This window comes from Pungitius pungitius, chromosome 9 (assembly GCF_949316345.1).
Source record: "Pungitius pungitius chromosome 9, fPunPun2.1, whole genome shotgun sequence".
Taxonomy (NCBI): Eukaryota; Metazoa; Chordata; class Actinopteri; order Perciformes; family Gasterosteidae; genus Pungitius; species Pungitius pungitius.
The window spans coordinates 15413293-15438994 of NC_084908.1; the positions used below are offsets into that span (position 1 = coordinate 15413293).

At 45.0% G+C, this 25702-nt stretch overlaps 1 protein-coding gene across 1 annotated transcript in view; it reads left to right on the forward strand.

Annotated features, from left to right (window-relative positions):
• The window catches only part of cntln (centlein, centrosomal protein), a 69967-nt gene that overhangs the window by 33118 nt on the left and 11147 nt on the right, over nucleotides 1–25702 (forward strand). The window contains exons 14-25 of the mRNA XM_037473067.2: nucleotides 2635–2735; nucleotides 5159–5256; nucleotides 6169–6713; nucleotides 9481–9556; nucleotides 10969–11050; nucleotides 11407–11678; nucleotides 15207–15422; nucleotides 16802–16899; nucleotides 19588–19714; nucleotides 19950–20087; nucleotides 21355–21540; nucleotides 25321–25518. Coding sequence (XP_037328964.2) covers nucleotides 2635–2735; nucleotides 5159–5256; nucleotides 6169–6713; nucleotides 9481–9556; nucleotides 10969–11050; nucleotides 11407–11678; nucleotides 15207–15422; nucleotides 16802–16899; nucleotides 19588–19714; nucleotides 19950–20087; nucleotides 21355–21540; nucleotides 25321–25518 — 2137 coding nt within the window. The remainder of the gene's footprint in view (nucleotides 1–2634; nucleotides 2736–5158; nucleotides 5257–6168; nucleotides 6714–9480; nucleotides 9557–10968; nucleotides 11051–11406; nucleotides 11679–15206; nucleotides 15423–16801; nucleotides 16900–19587; nucleotides 19715–19949; nucleotides 20088–21354; nucleotides 21541–25320; nucleotides 25519–25702) is intronic.

Sequence of the window (25702 nt, forward strand, 5' to 3'; positions counted from 1 at the left end):
CTTCTCAGTGGCCCGTGTCTCTCTTCGACTCATTTTTGCTGCTGCAACATCAGGAAAATACATAAGTGAGCAGATGTAAACTCCAACTGTCACCATTTCCGCTGACAGCGGTGGCTTATCCACCTAAACTCCCTGCGTGAATGAGCAGCCCTGTAGGGTTTAACCAGAGGTTTCCTCCCCACACACAGACACACACCCCAAAACAACATTCTTTCCCCAGTTATATAAAGGCCAGAGATTTCTTTTTTCACTTTCTCACCGTATTCCCTGCTGTTCCTGTGTATTTTTATGTGCCGAAGCTGAAGTGAAGAACGCCGGCATGCGAAAGCACAATGGCTGCAGACGATGTTGTGTTGTACACCCTCGTGGACGGAGGCTGGCAGTTTGTGCTCTGAGCTGTGTTTGACGCAACCTCCAGTGGAGACGAGATCAAATGACACGGAGTGGATAGCTTAGGGCCGAAAGTTCTAGTGCTGCACGAGAGAGAAAATGTTTTCACAAACGGGGGCCAAAAGAGCGGCGTGAGACACAGACGTCCACTGCAGAGCGCATCATTACCAAAAGTAACACCCGTCCTGTGCGTTTACTTTGCGCTCGGCGGAGAAACTTATTTTGCTTTTAAGATCGCTGAGTGTTATTCTACCTTAGGTGGAGCGGCAAGTTGAGAGGGAATTGAAAACGGTCCGACTCGCTTCATTTGGTTTAGTATTCAAGTTGGAGAAGATAGAAAAAAAAAAGAAAGAACGACCTCGACATTCGCTTCAGGTGTCGCTGAATAACCCTTTTGTCCTTAATGACCGCGAGGGCACGACAGGAAAACATTGTTTCAGGCAGATTGCCGGTATCCGGGGGTAGCCTACGGGGCCCCATAAGTTGCGAGGAGCAGGCATCTGTCCATCCAATGATGTACTGACACCAAGGAAGCAACGTGTGAGGCGTGAGACTCCAATCAGTAAACTGTAGGAAGATGTGGTTGTTTTCAGTGCTTTAATTAGTTGAGAATGTTCTGTCATTGATCCAATCTGCCCCATTAATATGATCTCATCATTTTAAATTCAAACTATTAGCACTGGTAAACTGGTAAAAATGTGACAAATGTGACAAAATGACAGTTCTACGCAAACAAATTTGCCTACAAATCAAGGTTTTAATGTATTAATTGTCTTGATTTTGTATTTATTTGTACTCTCCCGCAATAACCTTGGCAGATATTGATGACTAGTCACCAAGTTCTAATATTGCATTTGGAACATCCCAAGCTCTGCTAATTCCAAATCTATATTAGACTGGTGCACACGCTGCAACAACTGAATACGGATGCAATATTCTTCCATCCTCAAATTGTTATGCTGTGAAACCGGCGGCCTCTGGCCATTGAGCTTCATCTGCAATCTAGTCCCTTCTTCATCCAAGAGAGTATACCACTCCTCCAACAAAATTGAATGTAATGCACATGAACCTCGGTTTAACGTCGATACCATCAGCATCCGAAAAGGCATAAAAGAGAAACCGGAGATGGAACAGGCTCATTTCACATACTGCATATTTCAGCTCATTTGTCCCATTAACGGCCTGGACACATAAGGCAGGGGACGGTGCCTCATCGACTTGAGTTCATTTATGGAGGAAAATCTATAGAGGAGCGACACATATCCATCTGCCTCCACCCTCCTCAACCCCCCCAACCCCGCCCCCCACCTCAGGGAGAGTCATTTGTGTACTTATTTAAGCTGCGGTCAGCCATTAGACAAGGCCTCTGCTGGACTGTGTGGGCTAAAAAGCTAATGAATTTCCTTCCCTGTGCTACGTGCGATAACCTTTCCCAAGTCATCTTCTCGGTACCTGGTATGGAAAAATCTCTTGGTTGGTGGAAACAGGTGTCTAGTTTGAGTTAATTGCCATTATCACCACAGCCATAAATGGCCTGTTACTCGTGGAACACTTCAGAGTGTATGGCGCTGGCTGCACTTGCTGCAAGGAAGACCTACTGTTGTAATGAGGTTAACTGAGCGAAGAATGCCACCAGTAGGAGTGGGAGCGTGTTTCTAGTGTTTCTCTCTGACTCTGTGGAGCAAAGGGGAGGGAAATTAGGTGTGTGTTTCAGGTGTGGTTGTCTCGGTGGGCTCGTGTGTATCCTCAGCAGACTTCAGTTGGGGGTCCTAATAATAACTTGAAAGTGCAAAGTCTCGAGCATGGCTCCACATAATTAGCCTTTAGCAGGAATCAAGCTAATTGCGGAGAGGTAATTGGGCACGCTTTCAGGTCTGTTTGTCTGTTGTGATACACACACACACACACACACACTGTACTTTCCCACCTTGGCGTTTCATGTTTGCTTGTCACTTTGATTTCCAGATGAATTAAAAATAATTTTAATTAGTTGGTTTTCAACAATGTCGTCTATTCTGCTGGGGAGAGAAAGCCAGCACTTAGGATTCGAGCTAAAACGTGTAATAAAAGTTTCTATAATAGTGAATTCCACAGTTGAATCCAGAAAGATACTCGTTATGCTATACTTGTGTTGCTAGTTGTTTCATATGTATCTGCTTTAAATTGTGTTTTGCCATTTATATATCTGAATAGATTTGACATAGGAGCTGTGTAAAGAAGAGTTCCCTATGTGTGTGACTGCAGGGCCGGCGTAGAAGAGGAGCTGGACATGCTGCGAGTCCAGGCGGCCATGGACCGGGCCACAGTGAAGGAGCTCCACTTGTGTCTTGCTAATGAACACCAAGGTGAACCCTTCCTTTCTTTACACTATTTCAGGAATGGAAAAGAGTCTTGACTCTTTAAAGTCACTTTCTGTCTTCCGCCTTCAAAAGCCTTTTTGCTATTGTGGAAGGGTCTTTTCCTGAATTCAATTCTTTTTATATTCTAATGCTCTTATTCTTTCATTGTTTTCTGTATTGTTCTCTACAATGTCAAGGATCTTAAAGGCTTAAAGTACAAAGATTTGCCCACTGCATGTGTCCCCTTTTCATGTTTAAATGACGGCACTTTTGAGCCATCCTTTTACCTCTGGGTCATGTCTATTAGTGAGCAGAATTAATAAGACAACTCCCGGCGGAATTAATACGAAAACTCAATTAAGACTTGATCAACTCCTCGCAAATTGATTGAGAGATCAAGTGGTGTTCATCTTGTCTGCATATATCATTGCTGATGTTGAAAAGCGAATCACTTGTAAATCCAATCTGCAAGCTTTTGTCAGACGTTGACCACCGCAACCGTTGGCCTTAATTAACTAGTTCAATAACAAATCTGTCCTCGATCACTTTCATTTTCTTCACAACCGATGATTGCGTCTATTGAGATGCAAGCGTGTGATTTAAAGGATGGCACTAATTAAAACAGCGGATCCTTCTCTTATTGACAGTCTAGTCAGGAATCCTGGGAAATAAGCCCATTAAAAAAGGACATACTTAGTTTCACATCTTGTCAGAAAAATAACCAGTGAAAATACATGTTACACCGAAGGCTGTCAATATGTGTCTGCAGTTTCTTGCAGGTATTAAGATATTAAATGCAAACTTTAACAAAATCCATGCCAACTGCCGAGAGCGGCTTTATGCAATGGGCTCTCTGGCACTTTTTATATGTTTTACAACTGATATTCTCTTTGCTATAAAAAATACACACCTGGCACAATACTAAACCATTTACAATAGTTTTTCTAAGCAAAGACCGCATTTGATACAAAAACGTGCGAAATCTTGGATAAAATAAGATAATCTTACTGTAAACTGTCTGAGTAAATTATAATAATGAATTTCCTATTTTGTACTTCAATAAAAGCTGTATTGGCAGGAACAGAATTTGCAACATGTATCTCTTGACTTAAACCTATGACTTTAGAGTCAGCAGGTAAACTCAACATTATTAACAAAAAGATATTGTGAGTGGCCGGAGCACTTGTTCCCAGGGAACCTCTGTGACCCGATCAAAGCGATGGAGGGTTGAAACGCTGGCGCCCGGGATCACACTAACGAAAGGCAGCAGATGAAAGGAACGGGGGTCTTTGTGCTGCAGCCCATGAAGAGACGTGGGAGGGACGTTAATGTATGCCGCAGTGCCAGGACCTCCTCCAACCGCGGGTGACTAGGGAGCCACCACGTCTTCTTCCGAAGGTGGTGCCGAGGTGCCAACTCCCCAGCCACCGGCACTGAAGCTGGATAATTGTCTCTCAACCTGGTTATGTACCCAGCGAATACAGCAGCCCTCCTGTCCTATTTGGTGCTCGGTCTGATTGGATGTGACATGCCCAGGAAGACAAAAGAGCAGGCTAATTCAAAGTAACAAACTTCCCTGGGCAGAGCGTCAAATGCAAAGCGAGGGAGCGGCAGCTCCTGGAAACGGAGCCCTCACTCCTTAACGCTCTCCCCTTCTGAGGCCTCTCGCCCCCTGAAAGATCAACTGACCTGAAAAGTCAGGGTCCTGAATATTTAACGCTTGCAGACTCATTGTATGAATTCATTTTGGTCGTCCCGACCTAAATGTTTCCCGGGAAAGAATGAAAAGCGGAAAAGTTTCCCATTGTTTCCCGCTGTCGAGCGACTGCGTACGCACATGAATAACGCACTGCGTTCATTCTGTCGCTATCATAAAGACTAAATCATATGTTTGTCTGGGCCACTATTGAAGTTCCCAGAATAAAGCAGCGTGTTAGTCTGCGGAGATTAGTTGTCCATTGGGGAAACACAGTGGACTACAAAGCAGTGCAGCCCGGGGCTGTGTGTTCACGGGGGGATTCGAGCACTTCTCTTCGCTTGTTTAAGATCCCTCGAGAGAGAGAGAGAGAGAGAGAGAGAGAGCGAGGTTGCACATGGCGCGCACCAGTGCGTGCTTTTGAACACTGTTTTCCTATTTCCGCATGGACTACTAAATAAAACACCTTCCTGTTAATCAGGGGGAAAAAGAGGCTTTTTAAAGGAACCGGCGGAAGGTTTTAGCAGTGCAAAGATTTCGAGTCCCTGTGAAAACCTGCATTTCTTTTGATTTGATTGACACCAGAAGAAAAAAGAACTGGACCTTTTAGAAAGAAACTAGACCTTAGTAATGCTAATTGATTTAATGTACCCTCTTTCTTATCATCCTATTGATTGAGCCGCCTGAGTTTGACACATCATGTCACAATAAGCAGCTTTGTTCCCTTTTGCAGAATTGCTTCACAAAGTGCTAGAGGAGCGCCGGGTCAAGAGCAGCACACCGAAAAAGCTTTCTGTTTCTTCAGAGCGAATGGAGCAGTCATTTAAAAAGGTACAGCACTATGCAGTCACTAAGTGTTCTTTGTCATTTCCAATAAAAGAGCCCAAAAGAGCCGCAAACTCAAACACAAAGCCTCTCAGATAAAGGGCCTTTTTTGGGGGTCGAGAACGAAGTGAACTGGTGAAGTAGTTTGTTTGTTCTCACAGTTAAAAACATTATCCGAGTAACCACAAATAACAACTCTAGGGGTGGAGCAGAGACCATTTTATTAAGTTGTCCCAGAAAACAGTAGAACATTTAACATAAATGTTGAATCAAAGGGGTTTGTTGATTGAGCATGCTGGTGCCCACATTTTAAAACTCCAGCCTACATACATTTATATGTCCCCCCTTTCTACCGTCATTGCAGTGAACCATCAAGAGTGGTGATAGCCATCTAATTTCTTTTGAAAGCTACCAGTCTTCACCAGCAGGCAGAGTGGGAACCAAATAAAAGGGAGAAAAAAATTTGCCTGGAGGCACAAACCCAGCAGGCATGCGCTGTTCTCTTAAACAGTCTCCACCAAAGATCTGACAAATACACTAAGTGCTCCTGGTTGAAGAGGGGCGATCAGCGTACGCGGGTGCCAGTCGGATGTCCAGGGTCTTGCCAGGCTGGAGAGGGGGTTGTGACAACCCTCATTAGTTCAGCTGTATGTAGTACATTGGCACATTGGGTGGGGAACCGCTGTGTGCATGCTACCACACGCAGGTGAAATAAGGAATTAGCTTCTGACACAAATGTTCTCTGATAACATCAAATATTCTCGTTACAAAAACAGGGGTAACTCACAACTTTTGTTTGTTGTTTGCACCAGCATTCCAAGAGCAGCATGTCCAGAAGGTTGAGAACTTTTGCTAAAAACAACATGTATAAAAAAACAAAACATTCTGTACCACTGAGGCCCCGTATCTCTGACTCAGATAGAACAGCTGGAGCGGAGGATGTGGTCCCTGGAGGAGGAGACCGAGGGGCTGAGGGAAGAGAAAGAGAAGCTCCTTGAGGCCAATGAAGACTTGGCCCACAACAGCCGCAGACTGCAAGCCTCCCTGGATCATCTGCAAACTCAGGAAGCTGTCCGCGAAGAGGCGGCCCGGGCCCGGGCCCTGGCCCAGGGGGAGCGGCACCGCGGCGAGATCACGGCTTTAGAAGGCCGGCTGGCCGCCTCTCGCAAAGAGGCTACCAAGCTCCATCATCAGTTGCTGAAGCTGAGACAGGATCTAGGGATCCTCAGGGCAGCCAGGGACTTCCACAGGAAGCGCGCGGCGGCGGCGGTGGCAGCAGCACCAGCGCGGGCAGCCGGGCTGCCGAGCAACATCAGCTGCAAGGTCAAACTCAAAACAACGAGGCTCAGAGGTCCGTTACACCAGCGCAGCCACCGAACAGTCGGCGCCAATCAAGCCATCAGCTGGCAAGGCCGCAGCCCGAGTCCCACTAAGGACGAGTGGGAGGATATGAGTGTCGATAGGTAATGATACACACACACAGATGCACTTATTCTCTCAGGCACCCTCCTCATTATTTTTCTCGGTGTTAGGAGTGGAGCCGGTTGAATTGTGGGGGGGCGGGAGGGAGGGCCACGAAGCATCGAGGGGACAACGTGCATATGCAAAGTATAAGCAAATGGGTGATTGAATTTCATCTTCTGTCTAGTTGGTATTCAGCAGCCAAAAGAAGAATGCGAGCAAGAATGATAGAGAGAAAGAGAGAAGGGTGTGGGGGGAGGGGGGGGGGGGGGAAACTACTGTCAGATCCTTTGAAATATCCTGGGATGCCTTGCTCGGGGCTTATTGACTGAAATTTGCATGCAAAATTAGCCACCTCTCCACACAAAGTTGAACCGTTGCCAGGAAAGCCCGGGGATAAGGGGGCCGCCCCAAAGCCCCGATACCTTCCAGTGATGCCATTTTCATGCACTAGTCACGCTACCTCGAAATTGACAGTTTGGCAGTTTGATTTAATTTACTGGTCCTTTGCATATTCACAACCACCCCCCCCCCCCTCTTGACAGCACTAAGGATCCCACTGCAAGTATCAATCCCCCCCCCCACCACCACCACACACCCATCATCCACCCGTACACACACAGCCACACATGTATAGAAGGTAACACCACCCTGCGTCTAGTCATGTTGGATATCCTGTGGCATGTCAATTCACAAATGTGTGTGTGTGTGTGCGCACGCACTTCCATCTTACCCCCCCGACTCTTTCCTCTCCTCGCATTTAGTTGGATAAATTTTGAATGACCCTACTCGGCTCGGTACCAGATGTCTACAAGCTGTTCAACACTCTCTAAATTAAGAACCATCGACAGTAATTATTTCATGTATGTTTTATGCAACAACAAAAAAAAAGCCACCGAGCCAACATTTATTGAGTGACGGTCGGACTGATTCGATTTTCAAACACTCAGAGCTATCGCTGATACTTATTTCCCTCCCCTCTCTCTCTCTCTCTCTCTCTCTCTTTGTGTACCTTCCCGTGTCTGCTCCCTCTTTTTCCCGATCTTTTTAACTCACCCATTTCTTCACCGACTAATTCATCAGGCTGTAATCCACCTCTTCTCAATCCACATGAGGCTGTTTAGCAGGGAACCGGGTGCAGCTACGCCCCGCTTTCCTAATGCCTCTCCGTGTGGCTAATAAGCAGCCGTCTAATGTAGGCTTTACCTGAGAGGAGGATCTAAGTGGGTTTGTGCAGAAGGGGTCTAAACGGAGATGTTGTCTTATTTAAGGCACCTGTCAGCTGATTTGTTACTGTGAAGCCTTCTTACCTCACAGCGGTCTTCTTCCGCAGCAGGGCTGGTCGGCGCTCCCGGAAATACAGTATTTCTGCCTATGGAGGTTTGGCTTAAATAGTGGCGAATAAAGATGTCTGACTCGTTAAGGCTACTGACAAGTCTTTGTCCCCCCCCCCCCCCCCATCCGTTTTATCGCTGCCTCTGGCTGACCATTTTGAGTAAATCAGCAGTTCTTTTGGAATCAGACAGAATGAGAGCAGGGCGGCAGAAACGCGTTGAATTGTTCAGGATCGTGTTAGAATTACCTCTGGAATACACTTCATCACAAATGGTTGAAAACATATTGATAAGAGATGGATTCCGAAAAGGGAAAAGCGACGCTTGGTGTCTTGCTGAGGCGACGGGCGGACACTGACCACTACAACAACTAGGGATCTGGTGGCTGCAGAGGATGATGATTCCCAACATTTCCATACCCGTCACACCGCATGAGTCCCACGTCGACATGCCGTGCGATCCGCACAGTTTTTGCGTCCAGGCTTTAAATGAGCGGATGTGTTTTTAAACTTAATTATTGCCAAGCCAGCTAAACATACTGGTTTGGCCTCATGCTCACCACGCACAGCTTGAGACAGTATAATGCTGTCTGTAGTATTTGTCAATTTGAGTCTTCATGTGATGCCTAATTACTAGAAAAATATTATTATTAGTGAGACAACTTCAGACTTTGTGTCTCCACAAGGCAAAATGTAAGACCGGTTTAACTGCCTCACCAGCGTGAAACCGGTGCCATCTTCCATCAAATGCTTGTGACCTCGGTGTTAGTGGTGGTGATTAGTGATCCTCAGCGAGTCCCTGTGCCCCTTCCAGACCGGCTTTAACCCTCACTAGCCCCACAGCCCTGTCATGTTCCAGTTAGATCCTCTCACTGTGGTCTCTACCTCCGCTGCTTCTCCCGGGCCCCACCTTAATAAACCCGCCAGCGTAAATGTCACTGGCTTCCACCTTCACGTCAAAGGTCACTGTCAATAAACCTGTGTGTGTGTGTGTGTCTCAGCATGTGTGTATGTGTGTCCCAGGAAGCCGTTGCCGTGTGTCCATCAGACGCAACTTTGCTCGGCTCCGCTCAGCCGTGCCTCTCACACACGTCTGTCACACCGAGAGGGCTAATGAAGGCCACAGCCGCTCTCATACATGTTGATGCATTCACCATCAGCACCAGGCACTGGAGCTTTTCACTTAATTTACACCCACATTTACACTCCCAGCTCAGAATTTGGATGGGACATTGATTTTCTGTTGGAAGATGGGGAGGGGGGGGGGGGGGGGGGGGGGCGGGGGTTCGAAATGCACATATTTTTTGCCTGATGTCAACTAAATCAACCATAAAAGGTAAATTGGATTTTGTCTATTTGTTTTAGTTTGAGAGGCCGGGTTGCAGCTTGAACTTCTGGCCTGTAATAACGCTTCTCCCCTTTCTTTACTCTGACAGTGGTGAAGAGTACGAGGACAGTCTCAACAGTGTGACCGCAGGGACGCCGCCTTACACACAACAGCCTAACAGAAAGGTGGGTCAAAAAAGGAATGAATCATACTATTTGAATAGTTTGGGGGCACATACAGATTCTGTGTGACACGATTGTTTAAATGGTGCGATTATTTCCACAGTGTAAGACTTAAACATTGTAAACCAACGTTCAGTTATTGATGCATACGGCTTATCAGTACAGTTAATATGAATATTTTATTATACAATGTTTTTAGCTAATGTGTTATTTAGAATCTTCAAAGTAAATTGTGTCTTATTTAGACAGAATCTGTCGACCTACCTTACCAGACAAAATAATTGAATTTAATTTATTTTAGTAGACATTTTTTTACCATAAAGGTCAAACAGCTATACAGGTTTGTGCGATTCATCAGCATATGGACGAGTGCTCCTGAGACCATCTCGACATTGCTCTAGCATATACAACGCTCTTCCCATGTGTCCATATGCCTGGACCCTTTATCTTGTCCGCATCAAATCACTTCATAGCAGGACATGGGAACTCCAAACCACAGGGAGATGTGTCCGCTAACACGTATAATGGCTCTTATCAAGAGCAAGTTGTAAATCGGCTTATTCGATGAAATAGTGCTTCTGCGTTTGTATCCTTATGGTTGAAACGCACTGATTGTAAGTCGCTTTTATTTTTAATGTAATAAAATAATTGGGGAAAGAAGGGGACCCTTTAAAGATGTCGTGTCTCGCTTTCTGTTACCACGAGGAAGGGAGCTGGGCAGATGGTGGAGGCGAAAGCGACGGCTGTTGTTGTACATGTAGCCTGGGAGCTGTCAGGACCCTCACTCTCAGATCCCCTGAAGTTTCACTGCTCCAGATCCACTAAATGGGCTCATCAGCTCCTTCTGGGCTCCTCGCTGTGACAGCCCCGGGCCCCTCCTGACACACTATGTCACAAACCAAAAGCCCCCCCCCCCCCCCCCTCTCCTCTCTCTGCGAGGCACCGTGTGATCAAACCTGGCACTGATCAACTCCTACCTGACCCTTTGTACAAAGGAAACAGGCAAAGAAGAAAAGGGGGGGGGGGGGGACTTCTTTGATGTCACTACAAACGATGGTGCATTCGGGAGGTGTCACACACACACACACACGTACAGACTAGTGCGTGCAAATGACTGCACGCACACAAGTCGTACTGTAAGAGTGAATCTGCGGTGATGGAACAGAGGCGGCGTGTGCAGGCGTCTGTCAGAAGTAATACCCGGGCTGAGGAGCATTTGCGTCAAAGTCAGCCGAACGGCGCTCAGGTGAATTATTAAAACACGGGGTGATTTGTCTTGCCGCGTTAAACTGAGCACGGCCTGTGATCATGGTGTCATTATGAGCTGCGTTTCAGGAGGCACAACATGTCAACCGGTTGTGTTAAACCTAACAGCTGCGTTTCATCTCTGTCTCTTGACTTTTCTGTTCCTTCAGTCCTACAGGTCTTCACTGATCTCAAACACAGCGCCAACGGCAGCCAAATCCAACTGGAAAAATAAACATGTTCCGGCCCAAGGTAGCATGAGTTTTCTTTTTTCACACCCCTGCAGAACTAAGGTCTAATCGACTATTAATTGCAGCAGGAAGAACACTCAATGCATGTACATGCTGTCGATCGGAAACAAGTAGCTAAGAAGTTAACAAGCTTTGTTTTTGTTAGTTTTTTTTGTTTCCAGAACTTGACTCTCCTGAATTGGTTATAAATGGAAAATGTTAATCATTCAAGTAGTTAAATATATCACAATTTTCACTTGTGCATACACAGAGACACTTTTACATAAGCATGTTAACTCCCACCAGTAGCTTCTAAATAGGGATTTGTTCCATGCACTTGTCAACTCTGAGGTGCCTGCGTGTACTTCCTCCTGTTAGACGTTGAACAGCATGAGCCCTGGGACCGAGGGACGAGAGGAGAGGAAAGGAGGTGGAGGAGGAAGAAGAGGATGCTAATGAAGACCCGGCACTACTCCTCCTCTTCTCTGCAGCAGCACACAGAGTCCCTCCAGCATCACATTGACATACTGCGAAGTGCCAGGAAAGACGCTCTGCTTTCTGCCAGGGAGCTGCGAAGGGCCAATGAGAAAATCACGGCACAACTCGCCTCCCTCACCGAGCAACTCTGCAGCAGCGAGCAGCGAGCACAGGTGACATTAACAGGCAAATCATTTCATTATCGCTGTGCTCCTTTTGTATTTGGGACTGTGAGTGCAGTGGCAAGCGAGTCCCTTGCGTCCATCACGCACAATAAGTGCGGCTTCGGGGGCGACCCTCTTCTGTGGAGGTCAGCGCCACGGAGGAGAAGAGAGGACGAGGATCTCTCTGCCTCTTCTTTCCTCCATTTCGACTCTGCTGTTGTCTGAATGTTTCAACACGGCAGTTCCTCCACAGCAGTCTGTGTCACTCGCACTAACATTTCTCTGTATACAAGCAGACACACACACACACACACGGTGACCACTGCCACACATTCATTTAGTTATTTAGTATCTGCCTCCATGGAGGAAACTCCAAGACTTGCTAAGGACTATAAATAAAACACCAAATACTTTGGCCCTAAAATGTACCTCACCTGCCACGATGTCCTTTTACAAACCACCATACACAAACACACATACACACACATGGTGCACACAAATACGCCCACCAACACCTAGACGGATAGTCGTTAATCAGACAGGCAGGAGACTTCTTTTGGCGGATTCAGAAATAGCGGCAGCGGCCAGTGAGGTCCCACTGGGCGCCTGATTAGGCGTATGTGCCTGTGTGTCCTTATGTTTAATGAGTGAATGGTACAGATACAGTATATTACACCTATACACACACACACGCACGCAGGTCAGAGTGCGGCCCTTATAGTGCTGCTGTCTAAGAAGTGGCCCTTGTGCCCCCACCCAGGAATCTGATTGCTAAGGCCCAACGAGACCTTAGACTGAGACACAGCAGTAAAGCCACACGAGGTTGCAAAGACACACACACACACACACACCGTCAATGAGTGGACAGAGAGGGAATTGTTGTTTCCTCTCCCCTCCTGCAGTATTAATGCCACTCCACCAGAGAAAGTTGGAGCCGGCTGACTGGCCAAAGCCATGTGTTGTTGCCCTCTCTGCAAAGGGCAAGAGGTGATGGACTTTGGGCTTGTTCCAGGCGGTCCTTGCCAACTTTCCAACTAAAACTCTGTGCTTGTAATTGGCCTAGGACAGCCTCCACAGGGGCCATCATGTGAGAAGTAGCATGGCAGTTTCTCAGAAACTTGTTTGTGTTGCCTAGAGATCGACCGGTCTTGGCTAGTGGAACGTTTGGAGCAGGCAAAAGCGGAATAATTGTAAAACTCTCCAAAATTTCTTGCGAAATCAGCTGTTCAACGGGCAACGGTGTGTTCATCTTTTAACCCTTTTGCCTGAAATAATACAATTTGTTCCATATTTGGGATTTTTAAGATGTGGAGAATGGCTTCTGAAAAAAATGAAAATTATCGGCCAAACTGATGTTTTAGCCATTCTGACATTCCTTTGCTGCTTCCTGCTTTATCTCCTTTCATTATTTAGGCTGCTTCTTGTTTTATCTAACTTCCGTCTGTAGTCTTTTGTATCAGTTTCTAACCGTCTTAATAACTTTAATATTTTAATAGCTGCTACAGTGTTTACTGCAACAAAGTACGCAACAAATGTGCCAAATTATGTGAGTTCTCCTGCAATGTTGATCCCTTATTGGTCAGGAAGACTCACAACTACGCCGTCAGTACTGCAGTTAAAACTAAGAATAATGTTTACAGTTTCCACCTCAGCTTTCTCTTTCAAACCAGTCCGTCCCAAATGGAAGTGACTGTAAAACCAAATGTTTTCCATACATCAGATTATACAACCAGCCTTTTTTTTACCGTGTCTGACATTTAGTAATGTGCTTTATTTTTGCGATTCACGACAAGATCTGGGAATATATCGACTATTGCAAGATCTAGAGGTTATTAATACTGATAGAAATAATATAAAAAAACTACAAAAAACAGGCCCCAGATGCAATGACCTCAAAACTGGCATAAGAAGCTTAAAAACTCAGGTGACAGGTTTCCCTCCTATTCCTACCAAGGCTAGCTCTTGACAAAATGTGCTAGTCATGCGTATCATCCAAATACAGGATCATTTTGTTGCTTGGATTATCTACCTCACTCTGTCATTACATCCTTGTCCTCTTCACTTTGCAGTGTACTGTGACATTAACTCGCAAATTTAGCAGCTTTATCTCTTTTAGTGCCGAGCGTACTACCCTCCTCTAACACGTAAGGGCCGGATTACCACAGGATTAGTGGGTGCAACAGACAACCCACTACCTTTTTGAAATATACAGAAATCCAATCAAATATTTGTTTTATCTGCATATCAAATCAAAGTTCTGGCCAACAGTTTGAGTAAGACACACTAATGTCTTTGTTGATTGGTTTACAAATTCACTGTGATTTCTGCTTGTGTATATGTGTCGTTATTAGAGTCGGTATCCAGCTTCTGATTGAGTACCACGTGGAAAGATTTCAGTGAGACAACTGCTCAGATGCGAGAAAGAGAGAGAGGTGTCCCCTTTTCCAGCCTAATGGACCACCAGTAAATCCGCCCCATGTCAGTGTCATCTCTCTCCAGGGCTGAATACACGCCATGAAATCAAAGCCTGTATTACAGGAACTGCCATCAATGCCGTTCTTAATGCGTGCACCGCGGCTACTGCAGCCCCAGCCTCGCTTTTCATTCTCCTCTCCTTCCTCTCTCCCACTCTATCACTCCTGCTTCGTTCTTTCCCACCCTCCCGGGGGATACGGCATGCGTGTCTTCAACAGAGGAGAGGAAACCTAAAACAAGAGGGATTCTATTAAAAGGTGTCAGCCAGCAACCAGATATCAATAACCTCCATGTATGCAGAGCAGAGAGTAAACTCCTGGGAATCTGTGGTTTCACTTTGGTTTGTGTGTGTGTGTGTGTGTCTGTGTGTGTTCCAGCATTTACTCCATGTGTGCAGCATCATGTATCATGTGTCCTGTTTGTGGCATTGATCATTCTTGATGTTTGAAATTATACCAGGTCAGCTAATTGCGGCAGTATTGAACCAAACAGACGTGTTCATGCCCCATATTTTGTTGATAAGCCGACAGAGAGATTTTGTTTTAGCTTGTTGTTAACAGCGTTAACCTCAGAAGCTTATGTTTAGAAGCGCTGATACACTGTACATTTGACATGATCAGCTGGTAGCCATTATCTTTTGGCACTGTGAACTCATCCTCTCACTTAACACTGCACTCACTCCATCACAAAGTGCTCTCTGATTCTCCAGGATGCCTTTATTATGCATGCCCATCACACTGAGAATTTGGCCCTATTGACCGTGCAGCCGCATCATCTGCCTTCTAATTAGCATAGAAAAGGACATTATTCAAAGACCAGATATTGAAGCGCAGCCCTCCTGTTGCTAACGCATGCATATTTCCAACATATTGCATTTACTCTGTCTCTGCGTCTATAATATTAATGTAATGTGAATTCTCCCATTACCTTTTGGTGTTGCACTCAACATCGTATGACAAAGAATTAGGTTCCCTTGGTTTAGTAACAGTTGGAAAACTTTATTTCTTTATTTGAAGTATCATTAGCGGAATCTAGACCACCAATTCTGTCTGTGGGTTGCAGAAGCTGACCTCTGACCTGGCTGGTAAGGAGCGGCAGAAGAAGGTTCTGCAGATGGAGCTGGAGCAGTGGAGGCAGATCACGTTACCCCAACAAACTGTGCCAACGGCACCCGCAAACGCAGCGTGCTCCTGTCATGGCGGGACCGTGCCCCCCGCAGCTAATCCGGCCCTGCAGGCCCTGGAGGCCGAGGTCAAACAACTTCAAGCCAGACTTAAGGTTAGTGGTTACGAGCAGAGCGGCTTCTAATGAATGGGCTTAATGCTTTGTCTTATTGTGTACGCCTTATGAGATAAATCTCTTAATAGGATGATTGTATTAAGGATTGTGTTCATTTCCAATTCTGTGCGCTTTGAAGCTTGAGTAGATAATGCCATGAATAACGAGGATTCGAAAACACGCTTTAGTGCGGTTTGGCTAAAAGAATATTTTACAAACATGTAGATGAAAATGAGTTTCCATCTGTACAGGCAATAATGTCAGTTTTGTAGTAAAAATTTTCTTTGCGATGTCCTTTTTACTTATTATGCACATATCAAACTGTTTTACAGTGCTGGCATTAATGGTTTTATTCCCTGGTATTTGATCAAATATTGATATTTCTGAGTCCCTTTATCGCCTCACTTGTTTGAATAGCCGGCTCTCCTTGAGGAGTTTAGAAAATCTAAATTGAACTCTCTTAAGGTTTTACTTTCAGATCATGTTCAATAAAAAACAAATTCTTGAGCCTTTCCATCTACACTCAACATCACCTTAAATTGCGTGTGATTTCGACACAAATTAGCATTTTCTTATCATTTGATCTTGTTACCGGGTACCTGTCAGAAAGATGAGAAATGGGGAATAACAGTAGAGACGTGCCCTACATCATAGGGAATGAGGTGTGAGTGGTACCGCGGCGCTATCACCCGCTCTGCAGCGAGCTCATCAGTGTCACCGAGCAGATTGCCGCTGTCATTGCACACAGCCAAGGAAGTCATGTCAGGTGACAGGCAAAGGGAGAGGCGAGGGATGCGCTGTGGGGGTGCACGCACTGAGAGAGCACATTGTCAAAAGCTTGTACCGTTACAATTCCCACCAGAGACCGTCGGCCCTTTAAACCAAAGTGAACATGCACGTTCAAATATCCATCAAACGAGTGATCAGAAGTCAGGCTGTCATCATGAGTCTTAATATATTGCAATGCAGAGATTTAAAGCGTCAAAACAAAAAAGACATTTTTTTTATTTTTATTAATTAAGATGAAATTGTATTTTTAAAATATGTTCAACATTCTTTTATGAAATAATACATTTTGTATAATTTTTATGTATAAACAGTATAGCCCCCATCAAAATATATACTGTAGTTTAGGTCCATACATTATTTTTTCCTATTACTCCCCTTTTTGTCATCCACAAAAATACAGCTTTCCTTTTAACCTCTTTTAGCACCTTCCACCCCCCCGCTGTAACTATAATGAGGAGGCATGCTGTGCCTGACCTGTCATCAGCCGTGTCGCGAAAAACCTCCCCCCACCTCCGATCGCACACCGAAACGCATTAAGAAACACACACGCGCGCACACACACACACACACAGCTTGTGCCCTCTCCCCAGAGTGCAGGTGCGGAGGTCACAAAGCAGGTGGCAGCCAACAAAGCCCTGCGAGGCCATCTCCAGGAGAAGGAGGACAAGCTCCGTCAGCTGCAGGACAAGTTAGTTTCACACCTTTTTCTTCGTTGGTATTACCATTAAGTCTTTCTCCTTGTGTCTTTTCCAACAGTGGCGACTTTCCCTTTTTTTCTCTTTTTGCATGCTTGTCTCTGTTTTTGTCTCTCCGGCTCCCTGTTTTTCCGCCGTCGGCATGTTTGCACGCTCTCCGCTGCTCCCATCTGTAGTGTTTGATTCCACCATGTGGCAGCACTCTGTCTGCTGCACTCCACCCAGGCATGCTTCTCCTCTGCATGAATCACTTGTGAAATTATGCGTGTTCTCGTGAGCGAGTGAATAGAAATTACTGAAGAAATTGGGGGCCTATGCACATGCGAGCACGTGGGTGTCTTGTGTGTCATGTGGTGCGATGTTACTTATGTGGGCAGCTCATTCGGAGTGCTGATCAAAGCAGCGTATCGATCGTTTGTGTGCCGCAAGGAGGGACCATTTTGGCCCATGACACTAAAACCCACACAGCATCACTCTGGCCTCAAGGCCACAATCCCTAATGAGTTACATGGTTCACCTAGCGTAGCAATCGCAAAGTCCGAATGTACAGCTGCAAACGATTCACCCAGGGAAACTGTCAAGATTTAAACCGTGTGGTGCATCACCATTCTGCATTAGTGTCTCATCTTTGAACCAAGGGAAGGGTACAAAGACCAACTTGCCTTTCCTCCCTCTCATTCTCTTTGTTTGGTGTGGTGTGTCCTCTGCCTGCCATTCTCAATAATGCATCCTGGGCATGTGTGCAATCGCACTGGGGTGTGTGTTTGTGTGTGTGACTAAGGCACAGCGGATCACAGCCAGACAGAGTGAACATCCCTTAGGTTTCCACGACAGTCTCCTCTGGATTTTGTCACACACTGTTGTGCACTCACACACACACGCACGCACGCATGTAACTCGTCCATCTTTTCTTGCCTACCTCACCATTTGCCTCCATGGAGGGACCCCTTCTCAGAATGAAAGACATGTCTAGACGTCTCTGAAATATACATCTCAGCACACACACACACACACACACGGGGAGCAAGGCTGCTTCGCCTTAAAGAAGAGAAGAGGGGGGAAAAGGAATGAATTTCAAAGTGTACCGGCATGTCCTCAGTCAATATCCGGCACTACGGCCCTGCCTTATTTATGAAGCAGCTTCTTTCATCTTTAGCCCTGTTGTCTATCAGCCACATGAAACGTCCACGCGCACTTCATGCATAACAACATACACAGAAAAGTGCGCTCCGGCTCTCTGTTATGCACTCGCACTTCAGACCACTGACTGTTATCATTACAATACACGCATGTTTGATGAACAATATCGGCAACAAGCGCAGAACAAAGGGAACAAGCGTGCGAGCGATTGCGCTATAGTTTGAGGCTCTCTTTTCCACTAACACTCATAAATAGAGATCACACGCTCTGGCTGAAGCGCCACGTCTCCCGCATTCTTTTTTATCCTCTATTCCTTTTTTTGGGGCGCAGGAGACAAGAACATCTAAAATAAATGTTGTCGATCTAATTGCCATTAGCATTGGGACAGAGGGAGCCGGCTGGGGCTATTATTGCTGCTCTCCGTCTTTAAGTCAACACCAGACAGTCATCTGAAAGGTTCAATATGGGTTTTCTCATTAATGGCCAAATCCATGGGGTAACCAGCCAGCGCTACTTTCCCCCAAAGACCCCGGGCTAGACTCCTCTCATTTAATTTAATGTCACTCCAATAGGACAAGCTCACATTTATTTAGCCAGTCTGCCCTCAGGCCTTCATCCACCAAGGGAGACAGGGACATTTACTTACACGAAAGCATTTGCTCTAACGTTTCGTCATCTGTTTATTCAAAATACGTGAGCCACGATGCGTATGTGAGATAAGAGGTCTACTACATCTTTGAAATGGAGAAAAAAAAGGCCAGAAAAACATTTTAATTAACTGCAAGCTTATGATCTTTATTCTATTTGTTCTAATTCCCCGAGGTAAAGACAACCATGAAAAATGCCTCGTATTTGCCTTTTATGAAAACAGAATAAAACGTACTAACATACTGAGCCCATTTAGTACAAGGCCTCACGGAGGCTGGAATATTAAGCATGTCAATATAGCAAGTTATCAAAATAGGAAGTGACACAGGGTGCATGTTTTGAAACAGTTACGACATGAATATCTTACAACACCGAGACATTGCCTCTCTTTAGGGAAGAATTATCAGCACAATACAGTGCAAAAACAAACAATATTTTTTAGAACACGTTCCCCCCCGTAATCAGTCTTTCCCAAGCCAGGTCCCCCTGCTGACGTCTTTTTATGTGTGACTGGTGTAATGCTGAGCCGCGAATAATAAACATTTAAATACTTGTTAACAGTCTTTCAAGTAGTGTCACCGCTGATTCAAAATGCCGTTTGTCAAAAGGACTCCCCAGTCACACTTAGTGCGGCATTCCCCGCCAGAGCACTTGTCCTAATATATGCCAGTTAGAATTACATATGCATCCTTATTTCAAGTCCCCCCCCCCCCCACTTCCCCAAACAGCATGCCAGTGTATTTAGTTGTCATAATGAGCTGTCATGCCTGATGCACTGCATGGGGACACTGTGCTTGCCAGCTTTGTGTGCGTGTGTGTCTCTCTCTCTGAGTGTGTGTGTGCCTGTGCATGAATGTTATATGCACGTTTATTGATGTGTGTGTGTTTCCCAGGGCGAGCCACACAGAGCGAGATGTGGCCATGAAGAGGCAGCTGGTGGAGGACTTGAAGACGAGACTGAAGTTCCTGCAGGAGATGGAGAAAAGTTACCGTGGGCAGGTGGAGGACCTGGAGAAGAAGGTACACAAAATACTGTTGATCCGTGTAATCCCAGAATAGTGCTCTGAATTTCTCATATCCCATATAATTTGTTCAATCAATGACATTAAACCCAAATAATCAATTGTGGTTACTCTTACGTCAACTAATAGAATAGATAAGTGCAATGTGTGATTGCATCATTTAAGTACCTCCTTCAGAATTGCTCCGCTTCATTTTCTACCTCCTGTTTTCCCTTTGTTCCGGCTTTCTACAGGGGAAGGCTTTATCGGAGGAGGCCTCCAACAGGAAGGCCCTGGTTGATTCTCTGAAGAGGAGACTGAGTGTCGCAACAACAGAGAAAAGTCAATGCGAAACCGCCTGTAAAAAACTGAAGGAGGATCTAGAAAAGAAGGTAGGAAACGGCTCGTTCTCCCTAGAATAATATCACATGAATGTATTTGAACTGTTTTAGGAATTTGATCTTTTGTTTGGTTTTAAGCTCTTTGAGCAGTGAGAGGCCAGTTCAGCTACTTAACTGTATCGCAGCACTGCCTGCTCTCGAGTGTTTACTTTAATTTTAATTATTTATTGTCGATGCATTCAGTTGATCGATAATAGTTTTATAATCGCATTGCAGTCCTCTGAATCAGAATCTAATCACACCGTGACGTGCCGAGAGATTCCAACCCCAATGGCACACCGCCTCTACAGGAAAAACACATTTCAAAAGTATTGGTAATTAGTCCACATAAAAGAAGAGGTTTCAGCATATGTAGGGAAAAAGCTTTCATGAATGCTTCCACCTCAGCAGCTGTTTTCAGTTCTCCTTGGGCAGAAAAGAACAATTCACACCATGAGAATGTTTTCTTGATTGTTGTAAAACTTTTATTCACAGTAAATTACATTTTATGTAAGATTCTGACACTGATCAACCTAAAAAGACTGAATTGTTAAACTAAGAAAATGTACAAAACTGACAATAAAATAAAATGAGGTTAGGTTAAAGCCTAAAGTGGGCTAAATGCATCCTATAGGCCCCCCCCTTTTGTTAAATATTATCTTTTAAGTGAATGTAATTGCTTTTGTAGATGAAACAATCCCAATATGTAGCTTACATTCACTTTTTTCCTCCACAGGACAAATTTTGACTTTGTTTCTATTGAATTATAGTTGCTAACAAAGCCCTACTAATTTTGTCATGTAAACAATTTATTTAAAGTTTCATTTAAAAATTTTAAATGATATACCAGCTAAATTAAGAAATCTTGGCTTGGCAGCAACTTCACACGAGTCCGAAAGATAAAGCTCGGAGAACAAACAAAAACTTCAAACCACAGAGACTCTGTGAGTAGCTGCAAACACACCGTCTCTTTCTCTGTGTTCTCCTGCACAGACATGAGCTGAATCTAGCAAGCACACACTTGTTTGAAGGGAAGAGCGGGGGGGGGGGGGGGGGGGGGGGGTGCGTCGCTGGTTGGCCCGAGGTCACCGTAACACCCGCTCAGGATGGTCTGCAACTAACTCAGGGCCCTAAAACTGATCATTCGAAACCCAAACCAATGGGCAATTGTTCAATTCTACAGTTTCCACAAATGTGTCACGGACCTTTGCGGACCCTCTTCTTTCTAAAGATTGTTTGCCTTCAGCTCACCAGTCCTGCTGACGATTCTTCTTCGCAGGAGCAGCGCATGCATGCCTTGCAGGCCCGAGTGGGAGCCAGTGAGCAGGCTTTGGCTGCACTGGAACAGACGGCCACTGAGCAAATGGAGGGGTTGACCCAGCAGAGCTCCCATGCCTTGGACAGGATTCAGAGACAGCTCAGTCAAGCCTTCTCCCAGCTGGAGCAGCTTCATTCTTTCATCAAGGTACTGTGCCAACGAGGCAATGACTTGCAAAAAGAAGTCCGAATCTACAGAAGTCTGAGGAGGAAATGACTCTACTTCTCCCTTGGTTTATTTTCTCAGTGAACAATTTAAATGACTCTATGGTCTCGTATGATGTTAATTTTGCTAATTGCACTTTCATTTGTAGTAAAATAAATAATAAACAACAAAGAGTGCTTCAGGAAGAGGATACCCTGTGATTGACAGGTTGCCACCACGATGTCATGAACCCTTCAAGAGTTTACTAAAATTTGGTTCGTTTAGTGTTAAGCTGTTCACTTCTTGATAGTGTTCAGCGATATGAAGAAAATCCAATATTGCGATATCTTCAACTGAATGCCTATGTAATGTAGACCTACCCACTGTTAGACATAACTTAACCTCAAGGCGAAGCTCTCAATTTGGACAACAATTGACATTTCAGCCACACGAAGACTAGAAAGTGATGAGAAGAATAAGAGCTGACCGTTTGATTAACTCAAGGAGCCCAGATTAGAACCTTTTGATTCTTCACATGCAAAGAAATTCCTACTGGGAGGAAACCCAGACCCATAACGCACTAGTAGGATTACACATCCTGCTTGGCCTAGTCTCCGTATCCCTCAGGAGTGGCTTGGAAATGTGGCGAGGGGGGAGGTCGCCCCACCGCCTTGCTCGGCGTGCACTGCAGACCCCCGAACCAGAACCCCAACAAATGTCAGCAAATGGACAGCTTGATTCTCTGTACCAATGTGTGTATATGTGCCTTTACGCATTTGCATTCTGACACATAGGGAGACGCGGTCTTCCACCGTGAGACTACCGTGTGCCCAACGGGATGGGGCACTATTGTCTTTGTCTCGGACTAATCCGTCACCTTGAGGTGTGTTTGTGAGTCTGCGTCAGTCTGCGTGTGTGTCTGGCAGTGGCTGATAAAGACTGTCCATCATCTCTGTTTGGCTGACACCTGTCTATCAAAGGAGCAAACCGCTTGGCAGAGACAGATAGCGACGGCAGTGTATTTGAACACACACAAACACACACACACATCAAGTGGCAGATTGCGGATGCAGTTTCACGGCAATTCCTTTTAGTCCACACAAGGCAAGAAAATCAGAAATGACTGATGCTATTCTTGTCCTTTTATGGCTTACTTACATATGAGTGTAATTGAAGGGGGATAGGATGTTTTTTTTCTTTATTCCTAATCTCCCTTCTGCCATTTTTCTTTCACACAGCATAACCGTACGCATTTATGAAAAGAGACACATGCATGGAATCTACAAATAACTATAGGCTGCATTTCATGTAAAACCACTTGTGTATCGAAATGCATGGAAATACAGTTCATGCTCTCCTCCATTCCCATAAGCCAAGGCTGGCGGGGCCATTGTGTTATTGTGGAGGATTCACATCATTGTTTGCCTCCCCCTGGCTCCTGTGATTCCCTATAAGAACACCGAGCCCTTTGATTGGACTGCCTGACGTCCGGAGGAGATTTACTCTTGTCATGTATTGATCAGGACCGGGGGGCTGCGCGTGTGTGTATGGATGTGTCTGTGTGTGTCTTTATGGGCTTGTTTTTTTTTTTTTTTTTGTCCTTTGTGCCTCTATGTGCTGTTGTGTGTGTGCGTTTGTATTTGTGTGTGAAGAAAGTAGAATATATTTTTCTTATTGTGTGCCAGCAAACCCTTTTGGCCCCTGCACATGCCCCAGGCTGTAAGCACTGCTATTGAACTGCTAAACAGTGGCCCTGCATGTAGTAACTACTTCTCAACACACACACACACACACACACAAAAAATAGTTCTCTTGTATAGAATATTTTGGCTTGTCATCCTCGCTGAAACAGTACAGAATTTGCATCATTTGAGTATTATCTTTTTTTTTTTAAATGTCTGATACTGGAATTTGATGTCTTGGCTATGAAGTACCCTAAATAACAACCTCCACATGTGACTAGTGACAGTATTCCTTCCAATCACCTGTTGTCTAAGCGGTGCTCACATAACTACAGATCTTAGTTTGTAAGGTGTATGAACACCAGTAAACAGCATTTCTTTTTTTTTTTTTACATTAGTGCTGGACAAAAAAAAGCTCTTTTTTTTTACTTCCACTCGGCTCTTTATGTTTTCAAATGGCCCTTTGTGTCCTCATGTGTGTGAAGAGGTTCAGAGGTAGCTAGTTATTAAAGAGGATATATTTTTGCTGCTCATTTGATCCCCATCTCTTTGCCCTAATCCTCGTCCTGTCTAAATTGCTCCTCTGGCAATTGTGCTTATGTTCTAGTCAAGCTAAGAGCTCGACAAACACACACCGACACAACACCTTCCATGTATTTATTTGAGTAGCTCTGTGTGAATTTGTGAGTCTGTGTGTGTGTGTGTGTGAATGCTTGCATATCCCCCTCCCTCCGTTTTTCCCTCCCTGGGATGAGAATGAGTGATAAATACGCCCCTTAATCTCTTTCTGGATGCTTGTACATTCAGGGTTCGGGTCAATTGAATGTAACCCTTGAACAGTGACAGTGAATATCTATTAGGCTGTGGATGAAATAATAGGATCTCAGAGCGTTAGTTAATGAGCTGAGTATTCCTTACGGGTAAACACGGCTCTCAGATCACCAAAAAGAGCTGGAGCTGCCTTCCTTCATTAGGAGGTTTACAAGGGTTGGGGTTTCTGCTCGTCCTGTTCAATCAGTGCAATTCTGATTATTTTACATCAACATAGTTGTAGCAGGCCAGCTATGAAACTGGATTTGGATTAAACTGCTCCCATTTCTGTTATCTGAAGCCAAGACTCTGGACTAGACAAGCGTACGAGTTGATTTATATACCCTATATTGTTGTTTACATCTCTATGGGCTTTATATAATGTGACCCTTTTTGAATGTCTCTGCTCTACTTGTGTATATTTCATATTGCTCCACATATTCCACATTGTTCATGTTCATGTGGGATGACCCTTATTACCGTAAGTGTGTACACACTGTACTTCTTCCTTGCTTTTCCAAGAGTAAGTTTTACTTTATTCTTGTTTTTGTGTACAGGAAGTTCTTCTGTCTCTGACCATCTATTCCAGGGTCAGCCTTTCAGCTGGCTTACAGGGGAATGATACAGAAGATTATTGCCTCGATCAATAAGCTCAAAATGAAGCAAAGGGGAGTTTACTTTATTGACTTTTCTCGTGGACAGTGGCAGTTTTAACATTTAATTGTCTGTCTGTATTTAGAGCAAACTCCCATTTAGTGCCCAACAACTGTGCCATCCCAGGCCTTCCTCGTCTCGCTCTCCATTCACTTGGGCACCATTTGAAACCCCTCATAGCTTAATTATTAACAGTGTTATGTTGCCCTGTTGTACAGAGAGACATTCAGAAAGCAAATAAATAAATGAATGGCTGTATTTTCAGTAGCTCTCTCTCTCTCACTCTCACTCTCTCTCTCTGATGCGTGATTCTCTGTCTTTGGAGAGTTTCAGCAAAACTCTGGGTACGTTTGGTATCAAAGCTGGGTTCCCTCAGCTTTCAATCGACAGGGCAACAAACCCTCTGGTTCACATTCCTACGAGGGAGCGTGAGGCGAAACCGAAGAGAACCTGTGTGTGTCAAACTCAATATTCCTCCATAATGTACTAGGCCTCTCTGGCGCATGCTTGATCAATTTCATTTATTCATCAGCTAGCCAGAGCTATTCGTCTTGTTTTTGTACATCCATTTCATCATCTCTTCTTTCTTTTCTTTCTTTTTTTTTAACTCCTTCTTCTTCTCCTCCTCCCCCTTCAGGCCCTGGCCAGTGAAATACTTTTAGATGTTCAAGAGGTCAAGCAGCAGTTGATGAAGAGGAGGAGGTTGAGGCAGGCCAACGCTGTGGGAGCAAAGGGCCTGCGCTCAGCCAAGTCTATGATCAAAGCCAAGTCCGTCGCTGCCTCAATCCTCAATATGTCAGAGAATGACCTCGCGGACATAATGGACACTGACCAGGTAAGACCAGATAACAGCGGTACAGCATTTCATTCAAATCTATATCTATATCACTAAATGAGGGGCTACTGTCACTGTGGCCATCTGCGATGGCAGGATTTCAACCATAAAGGCTGTAAGGCCCAGTGGCAAGTACATAAGGAAGTGAGTCTCTGCTTCTGTTTCACCTTCACGTATCGATGGG